Below are 19,294 nucleotides of genomic sequence, written 5' to 3'. Positions count from 1 at the left end.
AGATTTTTTTATTAAAGACATGTTAATAAATCTAGTTATTATACAAGCTATATTAATGTGTTTATATGTACATAGATGTACAAACTTGAGGTATAATTTCTATGAACCAAACATATTTGACTGCTTATCTGCTGCTTAGAATGCATTTACAATTTCAAAGCTAGCCCAGAAAAGATTTTTTTAGATAATAAGGATTACTGAAACCTTCATTGTTAAGCATTTAGCAAGATGTGGTCTGATGCTCTTCCTACCAGGCATACTACTTTTTTTTCTTGTATTTGATAGGTCTTGTCAATACAAAAGACCTGATGTAGTCGAACATGGGATAAAATACTTCAATATCAAGAATCACTGTCTTCTCTGAAAATGCTAAGTGTCAATCCTAATTTAACCAAATCTTATTTTGTTTACAGTTATTTCTAATATGGAAAGCATTATGTATTGTGCAGCTAATAGCTATTTAATAGCTGACTTTTATCAGCATCTTTGCAATTTTTCCTTGTATCAAATAGAATTTGAAAGTTTATAAAGCATATTTATTAAAATACCATTCAAAATATCAAGAGGCTTTAAAAATAGTGTCATAATTCTTTCTAGTTTTTGAATCTGTGTGATAGTCACATTTTCTGTGCCCTATTTAAGTTAAACTTTTCTCATTTTTAATTTTAAGGACAAATTTAGGCAAACAGTAAGGAAAATGTACTGGAAGCTGAAATGAAAAATAGGCCTTGTATTCTGAAGTTTTATTGTTGGATTTTGTTTGTTTGGGTTTTTTAAACGATTTTACTGAACTTTTGTAAGCTGGCTTACAAGTACACACAGATTTTCAAGCTGGACCAGTTCGACTGAATTCTGGTGCTCGACGTTCCTTCTTCTGTCGGATAAAATGTAGCAGGACCACAGTTAAAGAAGAAAAGGAATGCTTGCCCAACTCAAATAAGAAAGGTATTCAAACAGTGTAGATAAGGTGGGAGCTTTCTGTCTTTAAATTTGGTATGTTTAAGTTCTGAGTCAGTAGTGTGACCCTTGCAGTTATCACTAAAAGTAGCTGTAAAGAGTGTAAATATATACTAGAGACATGTTTTGAAAAACAGTTTAATTGTATTCTTTCTCCTCCCTATTTACTCCTGGAAAAGGAGGGAGGAACCTGAGTCACAGTGGCTGTTTAAGAGTGCATGGTTTGTTGTAGTTAAATTTTAGAAGTCTCGGGGAAATTTTTTAAAGCACTGGAGCAGATCAGAAGGAGAAAACTAAATAACCTGTGTCTTGAAGATATCTGTGTGAATAAGGCCTGCAAAATCTACTGTTTTGAAGGAAAAAAGCAAGTAAACCAACTTTTTTAAATTTACTTTTCTGTGTTGTGTACTTAAAAAAATTATTTTTTTTCTTTTACTATTAAAAGTTAATTTATCAGTGTAATTCCATTATTTTTTGCAATAATTTTAATCTACTTCATATTTTGGTATGCCTGTACAGCAGTTGACTCTTGTAAAGTTTTCAGTGAATCGATCTTTCTAAAATGGAATTTCCAGCTTCTGTTTAATACCTTAGTATTGATTTTTGCAAAGGTGTGCTGAAATTGTTTGACCCTGAATAAATCCTCCTACTTTTTTTTTTTTTCCAGTGTAACCTGTTACTGTTGAGATATGCTATACAATAGTAAATGTTAAAATAGGTCTGTAAGTAAATAGAATTCAATCTCCCTTGGTGTGCCAGCTAACCTGGTGTGAGATAAGAATTTAACTGTTATAAATGTTTTGCAGGAAAGCAGTATTCAGAGAAGGCGCTTTAACAGTCTGAGAAATTGTGACAAAGTCATAGTAGATAATTCATTTTTTCATTTTGCATAGTTGGTAGGAAATTGAATCTGCGTAAAACATACTTTGTTCAGAATGGAGGTATCAAGAATTCCTTGGCAATTTTTTGAAAGATAGTTCAGGACACATAATGTCATCTCTATGTTTTGATGTGTATGGGGGTGTTTGTATGTTATATAGGCATCAGAGAGTCTACCAGCCATAGGGATGAATGACAGTGTAAGCTGTAATTTAAGACTTATAAAATATTCGTGTTCCCAGAGAACTGAGGATTTCAGAAGCCTGAGATAAATAGAAAACAAGCTGGGCTGTTTTGGGATGCTCTCTTGACCGATTCTTTTAGCAATTGCAGTATGTTAAGGTCATCATGTTCACAAAAGGTGAATTGATTTGGAAACTACAGAGGGCCTCTCTAGTTTATTTTCATTTACAATACATATACAACCATATAAAGAGAAAGTGATCTGTGGGTTACCAGACTGATGATTTACTTTTATTTCTGTGAGACTGTGTTTGAACTGCCAACACCTGTAACTTACCTTCCTAAATTTACATAGGGTTAGAAGCAGTTTTTCCAGGTAAGCCAAAATTAAGTTGTACAAAATTAATTAAAAAGTACCCTGTAAAAATATCTATCGTTTTGTACAGTTGTAGGTAAGCATCAAATATAGTTGCTGTGGTCTTACAGTGAACAGAATAAAAGAAGGTAATTCAGTTTACTTTTTGAAGTGTGACTGCTTCTTATTTCATTGTTTTTCATTAGATCACAGAAAATACTGTACCATTCATTGCACTGGGTATATGAAGAACTGGCCTCCTAATGAGGTGGGAGTAGAAGAGGAAACTGATGTGGAAAAGGACAGTAGTAACTTTAACTGTCTTGTTGCAATTGGGAGGTTACACCCTTATATTGTTCCACAGAAGAGTGGAGAGATAAAAGTCAAAGCAACAGAATTTGTTACTCGGTTTGCCATGGATGGAAAATTTGTTTATGTAGATCAGCGGTAAGCGTTTTGTTCTTTAATGAAGAGAAAATGACAATGGCACCACCAGTTAAATTTTGTCATCCTTTCAATCAGAACTGTGATTTCTCAGACAGGATAGGTTTTTAGGTGCAATTCATTTTGTAACTATGCGTAGTTGCGCTTTGGTTTTTTTGTCAAACAAAATGTAATGTATAAAAGTGTATTGTCCTATAGGAAAAGGTGAGGTAGCAAGATTAAAATGTCATAAAATGCACTCATGTACTTACTCATTCATAAAGAAAAAATCTCAAGTTAGAGCTTTATAGTGGTGTATATGACTTAAGCAATAAATGCTTCACCAAAAATTATACTTCTTTAAATCTTACTATTTGGAACAAATACATTCTATCTAAATGAGGTACCAAATTATTTCATTAGAAGCGAAAGTGAAGTTCCTATTTCCTGAACTTCCTATAGCAGACTTTTATTTGATGTAGAGACTGAGTCATTATTGTCACTGGAAGCTTTTTATTGCTTTCAGTCATTTTGTCTGCTATCTAAAAGTGACAGTTTAAACCTATTCCTTAAAGTGGCAGAGCAAAATTCAGCTACTGATTGGTTGTTTGTTTTTTAATGATTCCTACGTGACCAGTGATTGTCTAATGGGAAGACCTAATGATCAAAAGTATTTTGTGTGTACTTGTGGTTTGCATATTTAAACATTGTTATTTTGTCTTTAAATTGTCATTCCTTGCAAATGGATAATTTCCAGCAAATAATATTTCCTGTTGTTTTAGAGCTATACTAATGCTATATCTTTTTCCGAAACATGAATACAAGCATCTATTTCTTTACATATTAATTTTCTGCTTTATCTGATACTGAAGAATACAGCTTTGCAGTTCTTTGAATCCGCTGTAGTTCATGTTTTTATTTCTAACAGTGCAACAGCAATTTTAGGGTATCTGCCACAAGAGCTTCTAGGGACTTCATGTTACGAGTACTGCCATCAAGATGATCACAATCATCTAGCTGAAAAACATAAAGAAGGTACAAAAAATTGGTCTTCCCAGACTACTTACAACTACGTTTAGCTGCTGTGTGAAAACACTACAAATCAAATACCAGAAGCTGAGAATTAAGAAAGCTAAACAGTCTGAGCATTGTCCTTTTCCACATCTGTGTTAAGACACGCCTGCATAAAGCTTGTAATAAAAGCAGAGAGAAACTTCTGTTGCCTTGGATCTTAGTGCAGTGCTTTAATTGCAAGGGAATAATGTTAATGCTTCTTTCAACCCTCTGCTTCAGTTCTTTAAAAGAATGAGGAAAGAATCCTGAAAAGCAACTGTGCTAATTATATAAAGACACTGATTATGAAAGTTCATGAAGTCAGGAGGCTTCCTACTAGCAGTATGCAGAAGCATACTTCTTGGTCTTTAATTTCAGATTAATAACAATGCTGAAACTATAGTTTGGGTTTAGTAAGGGTCCTGTCCTGTCAGTTGTTCTGGCATTTAATTTGTGTTATTGGCCATCAAAACTGTTTTTGTTTTATGATGCTATTAAACAGATTTTTATTGTTATTAAACTTTATGTTTCCAAGAATAAATATGGTGATTAAAACTTTCCTTTCTTATTTAGTGTTGCAGAATAAAGAAAAAATATTTACAAATTCCTACAAATTTAGAGCAAAAGATGGGACTTTTGTTACTTTAAAGAGTCAGTGGTTTAGTTTCATGAATCCGTGGACCAAAGAACTGGAATACATTGTATCAAACAACACTGTGGTATTGTAAGTAATTCATATGACCTCCCCATATTATCTTTTTTGTCTTAATTACAGTTAGCATTAGCAGGAAGGAACCTGTTTAAGAAGCAGAACAAGACTAGAAAATGTCAGCACTGCACAAAAAGTGGTTGAGTAACCTGAAGGACATTTTTTTGCCTTCACCAGTTGTTTTTATTTCAGGCTTAAGTTATGGATTTGACTCTGACTCTGCTATTTCCCAGTAGAAAGAAAAAAAAAAAATTAAAAGAGGTGAAAAATTCCATTAAAGGCAGAAATGAAGGATCTTTTAAGAAAAGTACATAAGAATAAATGGAAACGTGAAGTTAGTTCTGCTTTTCCCTCTGAGTTTTACAAGACTGCATGTCAGTTGACCTACCTACTGCATGTGAGAATGTGGAGAAGCACAGCTGATAGACTGTAGAAATGCAAGGCAGGACAAAAAGATCACCTCCAAGTTGATTGCAAAGGAGGAGACTGTGAGACACTAAAGTCTGTATTTAATTCTTCTTTTTAATTCTTTTTCATTTTCTGAGACTTGCAAATGAACTATAATTTGGGTTGATTGTTCCAGTGATCCTGGGGATCTTTGCCAATGACTGGGTTTTTGAGATGTCAAAGGGGCCTTTTACCCATTCTGTAGCTGGTTCACGTCTTAAGTCAACATGTCTGTTTTGGCCATGTCCTTTTCCTTCAAGAAGACAGAGAAGAGCAGTTAAGGTAGCCTATGCTATCCAACAGCCAAAGGCCAGTTTTGCCTGCCCTTGACCTCTGGGCATCTGCAGCTCTCTGGAGGAAGGAAGGTAGGCAGAGGCTGCCTGTCCTTGTAGCAATTTTTCCTGGTTAGCTGTCTGCCTCCTAGTAGTAAATATAGTGTTATTGTTCTCTTGTCATGGCACACAGACAATTATATTGGCCTTTCTTTATTTGGAGAATAAGTGAAAATAATATTTCACTCAATGCTTCAGAAACAGTACAGAGTATTGAACATAGGAACATGTTACTAGTTTGAGGATGTTAGTTTTTTCTCTGTGTAAAATTCTTGTTGAAATCATACATAAATATGCTGGGGTTTCCCTGTGAAAAACTTGCTGATTTGGGGTCTTTAAAATAATTTCATTTATTTAAATCTTAGAGGTCATAATGAGTCAGCTGAAGATGAGGTCCTCTACAGTTCCCAGCCTGCAGAAGGCAAGTGTTGCTTCTTACAGTTATCATAGGTGCATGGAATCTTTTTTATTCTAGGTTGTGTACAAGGAAATACTAACTTTTTAAAGCTAATTCTGGTGAAAATTTCTAGTTACAGCATCATAATTCATATCATTCACATAACACTGATCAGAAAAGCCTATATCATATCTTTTCCTTCTAGCAGCTTCTACTGTAGCTACTATAATATCAATATCCTATAATATAGGATAGGATATTATACCTCTGTCACAGCCTCTGTTCATATCTTGCCTTGTTTTCTGAAGAAATGCAATTGTACTGAGTTTACCTATAGAATAGAGGGTGATGCTGATATTGATGTATATTTTAATATTTTTCTGCTGTGCATGGATTCTGATTTCTATGTATTTTTTATATAAGGTTTTTATCTTTTTTATATAAGGCTTTTTATTTTTGCTTTTGAAATTGTTCCTTTTAATAACTGCTTTCAGTTTGTGAAAAATTCAGTGGGGTTTTTGTTTCCTGTGTTTTGCATTGCCTGTAAGAGGTGGTAATGATTAAAGCTAATTTCGTGGAGATCAGGAATTTTCACAAATACGCTATAAACTTATCTTCATATTGCAAATGAGACAACTCCCTTTCCCATCAGTCAGTGTTGTAAAGAATTTAATTTCTGAAAATAATGGATCCTTGCATGATTGTCCTTGCTCTGTAATGAAACTGCTGCAGATTTAAGGCTTTCATTTTGTTGTGTTTTGTTTTAACTGTAGATGCTGTAAAACAGTCTTTAGTACGTGTACCTGGAATGTCCTCTGGAACAGTTCTTGGTGCTGGAAGTATAGGAACCGAAATTGCAAATGAAATATTAGAATTGCAAAGGTAATAAATGCTTAACATCATGCATTAGGCTTTTAAGTTAAGATAAAGAAGAGGTATATGGCAGTATGTGAGGGTTGTTCGTTTCATTTTTATTGTATTATATGTATAAATATTTTTAGGTTGAGCAGTGGCTGTATGAGATACTGATTGATTATAATCTAATGTTAGTCTCATACATGTCAGAAAACATCACTGATGTCGATAAATAGTTTTGTTCTGGGCATGCAGATTCCTTTGTTAGTGAAAGTATTATTTAATTGTGACTTCAGAAGTGTTAACTGTGATGCAGCTGCTTCACATGACGTTGGCATGGGTAGATAAATCATATGGGAATGGAAAATCAGTTGACTGTGAGTAATGTTTGTATTTTTCTGATAGGGCTGCTCTGCTAGGGGAACTTTCCTTGCAACAGTACCCAATGGAGCACTTTCATAGGCTGTATTGTCCTTTGCCTGGTTATCCTCAATGCAGGCAAAAGTAATAGCACAATTCCCTCCCATACCCAGCCATAGATTAAAAAAAACCCCACTGCATCATTCCAAAGGGGAATCCATACAAGATTCAAATTGGGAATTAAAGATTGGCCCTTTTAAAAACTAACTAATGTTAGCAGGTACACAGCTTAGGCAAGGAATTTGAAAGGAAGAAACATAATTTTAATGTGAAGATATCTTAAGTATTTTTTTGTGGTGTGTACCCAGAGTATTTTTTTTTGTGGTGGCTGACTTGCCATATTACTCTATGTCAGTTGGTACTGTATCATTTGTTGTCTAAAAACAATTTTTAAGAAGTCTCTGAGCCCCCTAATTTCATGACTTTGGGACACACATGCACAGAAGAAGTCTGTTTCACTTGCAACTCTTTCAGCAATTAAGGCTTCATCAGATCTAAGTACTTTTGTTAAGGGCAGATTTAGGATAACGGTACTATCATCAGCACAGGAGAAGTTATGTAAGTCTTAGTTTTGGGTAATGAAGGTGTCCCTCAGACTTTAGGTCTTATAATTCCAGTACCAGGTAAAGGAATGGCAAGGTATTTTTTTTGTCTTCAGAGCAGTGCATTTCAAAGTCCTATGTAGTTCTTTCCACTTGCACTTTTGCAACTGGATCTGAAAGAGTAGTAATACTACTTATATCTTCCAGGAAGAAGTACACCAGTTTTTGCAACAGTGGTAATGGTATAAGAAATAGGTCTCTATCCTAGAATATCCTGAGTTGGAAAGGACCAATGAGGATCAAGTCCAACTCTTGACATTACATGGGGCAGTTTAAAGTTAAAACATATATTTAAGAGTGAAGTCCAAACAGTTCTTGAATATTGACAGATGTGGGGTCATGACCACTTCTCTGGTTGTTCCAGTGGTTGACCATCCTCTCAGTGAAGATGATCTTAATATATTCCCTGATACACCTTTAAGCCATTCCCTACGTCCTACTGCCGGACACCAGAGAAAAGACATCAGCACCTCCCTCTCTGCTCTCCATTATAAGGAAGTCATAGACAGCAATGGGGTCGCCTCTTATTCTCCTCTGAGCTGAACAAACCCAGTATCCTCAGCTGTTCCTCAGAAGTCATGCCCTCTAGTCTTTTTGCCACGTTTGCTGCCCTCCTTTGGACACATTCTAATATTTTTATATCCTTATACTGTGGAGCCCAAATCGGTACACAGTACTTCAGGTGAGGCCACACCAATGCTGAATATAGTGGGACAATCCCTTCTTTTGACTGGTTAGCTTAAAGCAACTCAGAATACCACTTGGCTGTCAGGGTATGTTTTTGACTAACATTGAACTTACCATCAACCAAAAGCCCCAAATCTCTTTCAACAGGGCTGCACTGCCTGTTGTTCTCCAGTCTATAGGTATATCAGTATGCCATCACTTAGTTTCTACTGTTTCAGAAGTAAGCATCAGCTCACCTGTGAGGTTGTTAAGGGAAAGTGTGAAAAGCTTTACTGAAGTCAACATCAACAACATCCAATGCCATCCTCTCATCCACTGTGCTAGTCACCTCCTTGTAGAAGGCTTGTCAGGTTGGTTAAGTGTGATTTCCCCTTCATAAATCCATGCTGAAGTCCAGGATTACCATCATCTTTTCAGCTGTCTCTTCATCAGAAAAAAAGTATTTAATTTTCTGAAACAGTGAAAACCGTGGTCAAAGCTGAAGAGTGTCATGAGTGACAGTGGTAGATGTTTCTTACTCTGTTTCCATTATCCATATGCATTCCAACTGTGAAGCCACATCCTTTTACTAGAATAGTCAGATTGAACAGGGAAACATTAATTTTCAATGCAAGGAAGAAAAGAATAAATATTTCAGTTGTGATGAAAAAAAATTGCTACTTAACAACAACAGAAATTAAGTCTACCACAAGGCATGTTGGAAGGTTGCTGGAATTCTCCAGAAAGGGGGAAGAAAAACACTAGCAACAAAAAAAGGATTGATACAGCAGCAGCGAAGATGGGGTATTACATTTTGGAAATACCATTGTTAATGTCCTCTCATCAGTACCACCTAGACAGAAGGAGAGTCACTTATTAATAATAAAATTAATCTATTAATATCTTTCTGAAGACTCAAGAAGTTGGCAGAAGTTCTCATCTCTGACTGTTAAGATCCCACACATGACCCAAGAGCTTAATTTGACTCTTGTTCTAGATGCTTCAGACACTTCAGTGTGATGTTCTTGATTGAAATGACCTGACTTTTGCTGAAAATGCTTATCCATGTGAGCATATGTGTCTCATCAGCTTAAGGAAACAAGTTGAAGTAGATGAATACTAAATTTGCTGAATGATGAAAGAATGAATGTATTCCTGCAAAAATCTTCAAAGCTACACCTTGAAAATTCTGGTATTTGTGTTTTTAAAACCACAAGCAGTCTGTAAGAACTGACTGTTTCTGGAAATGTCGGGATGTAGTTGCTTGCACCCAGATGTAGTTCACTTTTCCAGAGTTGTTGCTGAAAACGAGGCTGTGTTTCTTTCCTGCTGAAGAGCAGAACTTCATGCTATTTCTTCATTTCTCATTTCTATGAAATCAAGTTATCATTTTGCACACTGAGGAAATCAGAATTGGACAAAAGAGTGATCAACAGAGGCTAACAGCAGCTGCTTTTCATCAAATACCTTTCTGACTACAAACCTAATCCAGTAGGATGAGTGCATTTATTACCTGCATCTACTCTCTGCATTTTTAATACCAATAAGATACAGATGGTTCTCAAGCTGTGCATCAGGCACCATCAAGTTTTCTTAAAAAATCCAGGACTGTGCCTACGGCTCTGTTTACAGCCATATTTGAATTGAATTGGCATCTGATGAATGATCAGTTCAGTTACAGCAATGCAGTTAAAACAGTCTATTCAGTCTGGAGTTTCCTGGCTTTTAGAGATGTCAGTACTGCTTATCAAAAGGCACATGGGAAATTGAAATATAGGGAACTATCAGATATTCACCACAAACAGCTCTTGATAGACTGTTTATTCATCCATTTTCTATCTTTCCTCCAATGCCTTAGCACATTTCAGATCTGATGAAATGACAGAAACAGAAGCATCCAGAGTACCCCAATTTTTCTATACTCTTGTCCTTTGGGAGTTAGGAAGAGCAAGGGTAGATGGTAGTTGATGACTGGAAAAAGGGAAATACAACCCCCATTTTCAGGAAGGGGAAAATGGATGACCCAGGGAATTACGGACAAGTCAGTCCCACCTCCATGCCTGGCAAAATTTTGGAGCAGATTCTCCTGGCAGGCATGCTAAGGCACATGAAAAACAACAAGGTGCTTGGTGACAGCCAGCATGGCTTCACTAAGGGGAAATCCTGCCTGACCAATTTGGTGGCCTTCTATGATGGGGCTACAAAACTGATGGACAGGGGTAGAGCAGTTGATGTCATCTACCTGGATTTGTGCAAAGCGTTTGACACTGTCCCACACGACATCATTGCCTCTGAATTGGAGAGACTTCAATTTGATAGGTGGACCACTCGGTAGACAAAGAACTGTCTGGATGGCCGCACGCAGAGTTGTGGTCAATGGTTCAGTGTCCGGCTGGAGACCAGTAATGAGTGGTGTCCCTCAGGGATCGGTGTTGGGACCGGTCTTGTTCAACATCTTTGTCGGTGACATGGACAGTGGGATTGAGTGCGCCCTCAGCAAGTTTGCCGATGACACCAAGCTGTGTGGTTCGGTTGACACACTGGAGGGAAGGAATGCCACCCAGAGGGACCTCGACACGCTTGTGAGGTGGGCTGATGCCAACCTCATGGAGTTTAACCATGCCAAGTGCAAGGTCCTAGACCTGGGTCAGAGCAGCCCTGCAGAGAAGGACTTCAGGGTGTTGGTCCATGAGAAAATGAATATGAGGCGGCTTCAGTGTGCGCTTGCAGCCCAGAAAGCCTACTGTATCCTGGGCTGCATCAAAAGGAGCATGACCAGCAGATTGAAGGAGGTGATCCTGCCCATCTACTCTGCTCTTGTGAGACCTCACCTGGAGTACTGTGTGCAGTTCTGGTGTCCTCAACATAAAAAGGACATGGAACTGTTGGAACAAGTCCAGAGGAGGGACATGAGCATGATCAGGGGACTGGAGCTCCTCCCTAGAAAGACAGGCTGAAAAACTTGGAGCTGTTCAGCCTGGAGAAGAGAAGACTGCATGGAGACTTCATAGCAGCCTTCCAGTATCTGAAGGGGGGCCTATAAGGATGCTGGGGAGGGACTCTTCATTAGGGACTGTAGTGATAGGACAAGGGGTAATGGATTAAAACTTAAACAGGGGAAGTTTAGATTGGATGTAAGGAAGAAGTTCTTTACTGTTAGGGTGGTGAGGCCCTGGAATGTGTTGCCCAGGGGGGTTGTGAATGCTCCATCCCTGGTGGTGTTCAAGGCCAGGTTGGGCAAAGCCTTGGGTGACATGGTTTGGTGTGAGGTGTCCCTGCCCATGGCAGGGGGTTGGAACTTGATGATCTTAAGGTCCTTTCCAGCCCTAACTATTCTATGATTCTATGGGAGCAAGCTCTTCAAAGGGCCATGATACAACACTTTCATTGTTTGTTTTGTATCTGGCACATTCGGTGAGGGATGTTGAGCAGTATCTCAAGAATTCTGCTAAAAGAAAAGTATTTTTACTTGGAATAATTTGAAACTATGGAAAGACAGGTATAACAAAATAATAGTAGAGGGAACGTTAGAAGTATGTGTTTTCTCTCTATCATTTAGCAGAACCTCCTTATGTTGTCTGTATGCTAGATGTATTTGAAATGTACCTATTTGTCTCAGTGTGCATGATTCTGAAACCTGTTACTCTTTGGTCTGTCAGTGCTGGTGATTCAACAGAAGAAATAAAAGTGTGTGTAATTATGACCATTGGCCTTTATTGATCTCTTTGTGTTATCAAAACTTGGAGCAGGAGGTTTGGAATCTTTAGGAGAATGTAAGACAACATTGTCTCAGATTAGTTGGCTTGTGCTTCATCACTGGGGAGGTCTAGCGGGTTCAGCAATAGGCTATTTTTGTTGATGATCAATGTCACTTGATAAATCAACTAAACATATACAATTGTAGGTTACATTCTTCACCATCTGAGGAGTTAAGTCCATCACATCTCTTGAGAAAGTCACCTTCTCCAGCTTTAACTGTAAACTGCAGCAATGTGAGTATGTCACTGCCTGTAAATATCTGAAAATAAAAAGTTAATGTCATATAGCTTAAAGCCTATGTTGGAATGAAATTACCATGACTTACATTTTTGTGAAAGGCCTTGTAAGGTATTACCCAACTACCTGGCAACTGTGAACATCTTTTGAGAGATGTGACAGCAGTAAAAGTTCCTTCCTCACTTACAGGGGCGTCAGTTCTAGTCTTAAGGGGTCTATTCCTGAGGCTAAGAGCGCTGCAGTCTCCACTCAGTTATTAGGATCTCTGCTGAAGCTCTACTAATATGCTAAATATGAATGCAATTCATGTGATGAGGACATTTCTGGATTTGGAATTGCATTAAAACTTCTGCTAAAAAACTGTCAGAGGGTAGAAATGTCTTTGCCTGTTGACAACCTAAATATAAATAAAATATCAGTTCTTGTTTTCTCTAATTTGTCCTTTTAGTGTTTTTGAAGACCCTTTTAAGAAGTCTTTGTTGTAGGTTCTCAGTTCTTGAATGTTTCAAATTTTTACTTTGAAAAAATTAAAAATAAAAAAGAGTAAGAACTTTGTCTTCTAAAAATTGATAGAATGTGTTATTTTGCTAATCTAGTAGTGCTGGTAACACCACAAACTATAACTATCATAGATACTGACCATACCTATGGAATAATTAGATATTTTAAGTATATGGTATGTTGTATGTTGTGCACTGTATGAAAAGACATTTACTTCTCCATCAGCATGTCTTTGAATGTAATTTTTTTTCCATTTAAAGACAGTCTGTCTTCCCATTGCAATTTTCATTTCCTAACAATTCCATTCTGGACTAGGGATTGTTTTGGCTTCCTTCCTTTTTTATGACCAGTTCTCCTATGCCTTACTGCAGGTTTTTCTCCCTAAGAGTTGGTTGAATTCATATATACTGAACTCTCTAAGTCTTGCAGCATACCATCATAAGGATAATTTCATTGTAATCATTCAAGGTTTTTCTTTATTTTATACTTTGATATCCCATTTGTTCCTAAAATGCTTTTGTAAGGCATTTCAACTGTATTAATTTCCTTGTAGAATATACACAAGTCAGGCAGCCCAAGAAACCTCTCCTGCTAAACTGCATGCTTGAGTTACATGAAACAAATAACAAAAGCTTTTTAAAAAGGTTGGGTTTTTTTCCTGGTATGTTTGGGTTAGAATGACTTCCATCTCTATCGTTGTTAGCCTAATTTTTCTGAAGATCAAAGATTTTTATCATGATGGTAACAAAACGCAAAACATTAGAGAAAAGTTTATAATTCATATGCTTTAATGCATATAGAACATGGGAGGTATGAGGGTCTTTTTTTTTTGTTGTGTATGTATCTTTTAGCTAGAATGTGTCAACATTGACAGACATGATGTCACTGGGAATTTGTAGTTTATGGTACTAGACATGGAATGTATATACCAATACAATTTGTTGTGCTGAATCTAGTTGCTGAATATTGAACCCTCAAAGAAGATGCCATCGCTGTAAAGTCTACTTACACAGATGTATAAGTAGCACCTTTTACTTAAGCCAAGTCCAGTGCTATGTAAAAATTATTCTTAAATGCAGTAGATCTGCATAGTCTTAATTTACTCTATTTAGTTATTAATACTTTGACAGTGATTTAACTTTCTGAAATGTAATAATTGTGACTAAATTCAGGATTTAATTCTGTCCTTTTTACTACTTTTTTCAGGTGCCAAATAAAGAGTTGATTCAGTTATGTCCTTCGGAGTCAGAAGTTACAGAGACTTCAGAACAAAACCAGGGTGCTAGTCCATATCCCAGTAATGAACCTCTCCTTGGTAAGATTTGTTGCTCTTGTAGGTGTTTTGAGGGCTGCACATGAAGACATTTCTGATAATGGTGTAATTTTTGAGTGCACAACTTTACAACCATGTATAAATTGTAAAGGCGTTTGTCTGACTGAAGAGGACTCTTAAAACTGATATGTTATCATTGGAAGGCAAGCAGCAAAGTTTGATCAGTGATTGAATTTTGTGATAAAAATAACATTGTGTAATAGAAATTTACCATCGCATTCTTGCATGCCACAGTTTTAATTAGGTACTTGCTAGTTCTCTCTCCAGAAAATAGAGAATTTCAGTGCAATGTAATGGAACTGGATGTAATTTGTGAACTTGTAAACTTTTGTCCTTTAAGCACTTCATCTCTGTCTTAACTGCAAGCTGTGAATAGTCCATACAAACGGCTAGTCAAAATGTTTTAGAAAGAGTTTTATTTTTCCCTATCCCTTAGTTCAAGTGTGTACTAAAGCAGCAGTTTATCTGGATATAGAATTCCCTGGCATTGTAAGAGGAGAATTCTATGGTGTTGTTTTTAATATAAAAGGCAAAGTGCTATAAAAGTAACGTTTATGCTTCTGCTTTATTTCATCTCTTAGAAACTTTTCCATCTCCCTCTTTCATTGCCATTACTAGAGCTTTACTTATTTATAACCTACAACTTTCTTCCAGTTTTCCTATGAGCTCTTTGTATTAAAAAAATCCAAAGAGAAAAAGAAAAAAAGCTAATCCTCAAATAAGTATTTGAAAAAGAAATCCAAACCAACAACAGTTATCTAAGATAGACAAGGAAATGTTTTTCATTGATACTTGAGCCAAAGCATTTTACCTTACTTTTGTTAAAGGCAAGGGTATAGTGTTTATTTCTAGAGCTAACACATAGCAACTCTTAAGGTTCAGGAGTTCATCTGGCAGAGTACATCAGATGAGAATTCAGGTACACAACTGTGTTTCCCATTGAAGTGACATAAAGTAGAATGCAGTTTTCTGCTTCAGTGATATGAACTTTACTGCATGGATACAAGTTTTGTTAGCTAGCAGTTGGAGGTAGTCCAAGGGAGCAGCCAAAGACTTCAGTCATTGTCTTAAATCAAGTTATCTATGTCCTTGTAACTGTTTGTGGATAGCCATTATTTCTATTACTTGATTATTTTTTTTAACATATGCTTGCCTTGGCTTCAAAGGAAGGTGCTATTTAAAAGCAAATGTGCTTTGAAAGTTACCATATTCTTCATGCTTTGTACTGCTTGCATTAATGTTTTAATAATTTTATAGGTGGTAATTCTCAGCTGGACTTTGATGCAATATGTGAAAATGATGACACTGCTATGACAGCTCTTATGAACTACTTGGAGGCTGATGGAGGACTTGGGGATCCAGCAGAACTCAGTGATATACAATGGGCTCTCTAGTTTTGCTTTTTCAAAATAAGAAGGAATGTAAAATCCGTAATGCACAACAACCATACATCCTCAGTACTGTATTATAATTTTGTAATGTCTTATTTGAATTCATACCTACTGTCTGTATATTTCTAAAGACTGAAGCCTTGTTCAGAGAGAGTCAGTTTCTTCTGATGCACCTATGGAAAAATGCAATATTTTTTTCATGATGGAGAAACCTTGAAATTTTAATATTGAACCATCTGTAACTGGAATGCTTAAAACACTATATTTTTGCTAAGAAGCTTTAACCAAAATGTACTGTACAGTGTACAGGAATACTTTTTCTTAGTTTTAATACTTAAACCTTCTATTTATTGTTTTTGTTTCAAATGGTAGAATATTGATTATCCATGTTGCTTTCTGTAGAAACGTACTGTACTTACACAGTTTATTTGTAACTATTAAATTTCACTGAAATGATGAATTGCACACACTACACTTGTAAAATAAGGTATTGTAATACTCAAATTAAGCAGTTTGTGATTCCTTGTCCTTTTCAGAAGTGCAATTTTTGTAGTCAAAAGTAAAAATAAAGCATACAGCTCTGGGAGCAAGGATTTGCACCATAACAATAATGTTTTGAGAAAAAGATGGTCATTTCTCCAGTACATAACAAGGGTATAAGAAAGGATCAACAAAATTTTAATTACTATTTTGTTTTATTTGTAATGTGTTATTAGAGGGGCAGTGCACAGAACCTAACAAAAGTAATGCTATAACTGTAATATAGCACTCTGGTCTCACCACGGGTTATTTACTAACTTAGAGAAGTTTGGATTGTCTTGGTCCCAGCGTGAGGCTAGCGCTGTCTGTTAGTGCAAACATGTTCTATAGTATCTTTTGTAGTCTCCATGTTTTTGGAGAGATTAGGGTGGTTTTCTGTTGCTTGAGTCTGTGACCTTTAAAAGTATTTGTGTAATATAGTGCTGCCTGTAAGTAAATGCTATATAGGATGACCTTCGTTTGGGAGACAGCTTTTGCAAGAATTGCAACCCAGTTACAGAGAATTACTCAAGAACATAGCACTTAATGGGTTGTATTAGAACAATATAGCATTAATATATAAACTGGATCTTTTATCTCTGGTATTAAGGGTTTAGATTACTTTTTGCATCAATTATAGCTCATAAAAGCACAGGTTTTCTGCTTTGTTTTGGTTTTTAAATTCAGTTAGTGAAAGGAAAGCATTTGAAGATACTCAACACATGCATATGTAATACAGACACTTAACCACAGGTACTACCATAAGCACTATGGTATTTGTTTTAACACTAAAGTTAGGCAGCCTATTTGGCTATTTGTACGACGGCCTAGGTGTGTGAACAAATGATGTGGAAGCCGCTAGATGTCAGGCTTCTACTATTGGACAACAGCCCTTTCCTGAAGGAATACATCATTTGGTGATGCGCCAACTTCTTCCTATGCTTTGGCCGAGCACCTTTGTATCTTATAGATATGAACCTATTTGCAAATGATGAATTTTTTGGTGACATTTTGTCCAGATTTTCTAGAACGGATTGTTGGGTTGATTTTTATTTTTCAGTCTATAGATTTTTTTCATGTGATTTCCTGCAGTCAGAGGTTTTGGTTTTTTGTTTTTTTTTACAGACATGGGGCCAAAAATTATCTGTTCGCTAGCTTTATTAGAATAAACTTTGCTGTTTCTTCACAGACAATGGATTTTGGGCTACATCATGGAGAAAAAGGAGAAAAATAAACCGGCGCTTTTAAAGAATTGGTCGAACTCTATTTGTATAAATGAAAGTGGAGAATTTCAATTTTTGCCACTGTAAAATGCATTTTCTTTTTTCTATTTAATTATAGAAAAAAACTCTAAATAAAACAAGAAATACAGCAGCTAACACAGATAAATGAGTAAATAAATAGCTTGAAATTATGCAGACTTTCCTCGACATAGTTTCTTCTTGAAAACTGCTCAGATGTTGTTATTGAAGGAGCATACTCATTCTTTCACAAGATTTATATAACTGTCTAGAGTCAAACCACTATTTTTTGATTCTTCTTGGATTTCTCTGAAAAATAAAACCAGTAATGTGACTTGGAGTATTTTGCAATAATCAATATTGTGGCTCTCAATTAATTTATTAGATTCTCCCTTTATGATTTGTGAATTGTTGTGGCTTAAAGCAGTCTTACAGAAAAAGTGTGACTTGTAAGTAATGATGAAGGTAACACCCTTTTTGAATGCAGTTGAGATGGTATGTTCTTACTGCTGTTTGTGTACCAATACAATTCTAGTAAGATATTGACAGGTTTCATTTTTGGCATGGTGCAAGTTTTTGGCAGATGTATTTAAGTCAGGTCAATGAAATGTTACTTTGATGCACTGCTGTTAAATATGAAGTACCTATGCTTTCAGATCCCAGGCTTATTCCATGAAAATATAAATGGGGAGGTTGAACTAATGAAGATTTTAGTAACTCAAGATGATGTTCCCTAGCCAGGATAACTTAGTAATCCAAACCAATGTCCATTTTCCGGGTACTAAAAACCCTGGTGTTGCAGCTTCACTGGAACACATTTGGAAATGAGTGCCTGTAGGCTCTGCCTGAAAGATGCTGTTTAAACAGAATGCATGCATTCTTCCAGAGTCTTGTTTTGGGTAGGAATGCTAAGTGATAAAGCAGGTGTCAATAGGCTCTTAAAAGCCTTATTAGTTATCAGTGTTGTACCTGGAGATGGGTCAACTAATTTGTTACTGAGGGCACATACAGAATTAAAGATAAGAAAATCTTGATGGGAGAGGAGTTCAAATGTAAGCATCAGCTTATTTGGGAAACTAGTTCCTGTGTTGACAGGAAAACATGAGAGAATTCTTCTCAGAATTAGGAGCTGGGAGTGAGAATGTGGTAGAGACAAATACCATCTGGGTATCGTTGGAATGAGCAAGGGGTCTGGCTGGGCAGAGGGTAATAGTTGGCTGTCAGCAGCCTGAGTTGGATCAGAGGCAGACTGCAGAAAGGCCTGGACTGCCATGTGGCACACAGGATTAAAAGGGCTTTGGAATAACTTATGTCTTACAGTGATGAATCTCATTAAACCTTAATTTTTTGCATTTCCTGTAACAGTATTTGACAGTTGGTGGTGTGGGGGCAGAGGGATCCTTTCTGAGCTCTCCTGGATGCAGCTCCTTTCTGGGATTTCCTTGTAGTATTTAGCCAAGTGCTGTGCTCTTGAACAGTTTAAAGCAGAGCTTCAGTCCATGTTTCTTTTCTGTGGTGTGTTGTAGTTCTGGACTTTTCTGTGGATCTTTGTGGATCTTCTGTGGCTTTTTTAAGAGTATTGGAAAATTTGGTTTACTCATAAGCACAGAAGGCTAAAGTTAGTTATTTTAGTGGTTGCTCACAGCAGTGTGTTCTTGTTCATGATCCAAACTGAAATGAAGCATTTATTCTTGCATAAGTGATGTTGATTCCCTCCAGACCCTGACTTCTGGCCTTTCCCACTTAGTCTTTTACTTCTGTTCTGTGGGCTGTCATCAATCATGTAAATTCATAAAATGTCTTGGAATTCCAGGAAGTAATTATCAGCTGGAAAGCTTTGTGCCACTTAGGACTTCTCTGAAGATGGTAATTTTATTGCCTATCCCTGATGAGAATGATTTTTGTTCTGTGCAAATGCAGAGGTCAAGAAGATGCTTGTGGTGATAGGTTCCTGCAGCTTAAAAGATACAGAACCACGTTTCAGAGCAGCAGAATTAAAGGATGCATGAAAAAAGGCAGGTGGAGGGTGAATGAG

General features: G+C 36.6%; 1 protein-coding gene across 6 annotated transcripts in view; it reads left to right on the top strand.

The window, feature by feature from the left end:
- The window catches only part of BMAL2 (basic helix-loop-helix ARNT like 2), a 37,982-nt gene extending 20,546 nt beyond the window's left edge, over positions 1–17,436 (top strand). For 4 of the 6 annotated variants that reach the window (XM_061359688.1, XM_061359680.1, XM_061359670.1 and 1 more), the window contains 9 exons: positions 802–945; positions 2,581–2,821; positions 3,726–3,832; positions 4,424–4,574; positions 5,704–5,759; positions 6,509–6,617; positions 12,183–12,270; positions 13,982–14,090; positions 15,366–17,436. In XM_061359688.1, the coding sequence (XP_061215672.1) occupies positions 802–945; positions 2,581–2,821; positions 3,726–3,832; positions 4,424–4,574; positions 5,704–5,759; positions 6,509–6,617; positions 12,183–12,270; positions 13,982–14,090; positions 15,366–15,502 (1,142 nt within the window). In that variant the 3' untranslated portion in view covers positions 15,503–17,436. The other 2 variants (XR_009726416.1, XM_061359693.1) reach the window with 2 other exon arrangements.
- Positions 17,437–19,294: the final 1,858 nt, after the last annotated feature.

The sequence above is a fragment of the Neopsephotus bourkii genome, unplaced genomic scaffold, assembly GCF_033783945.1.
Source record: "Neopsephotus bourkii isolate Nb327-2 ecotype Australia unplaced genomic scaffold, CSIRO-AGI_Nbou_v1 NB_107, whole genome shotgun sequence".
In the NCBI taxonomy this organism is placed as follows: domain Eukaryota; kingdom Metazoa; phylum Chordata; class Aves; order Psittaciformes; family Psittacidae; genus Neopsephotus; species Neopsephotus bourkii.
The sequence above is the reverse complement of the archived record's forward strand: the minus strand, read 5'-3'. Positions and strand labels throughout refer to the sequence as shown.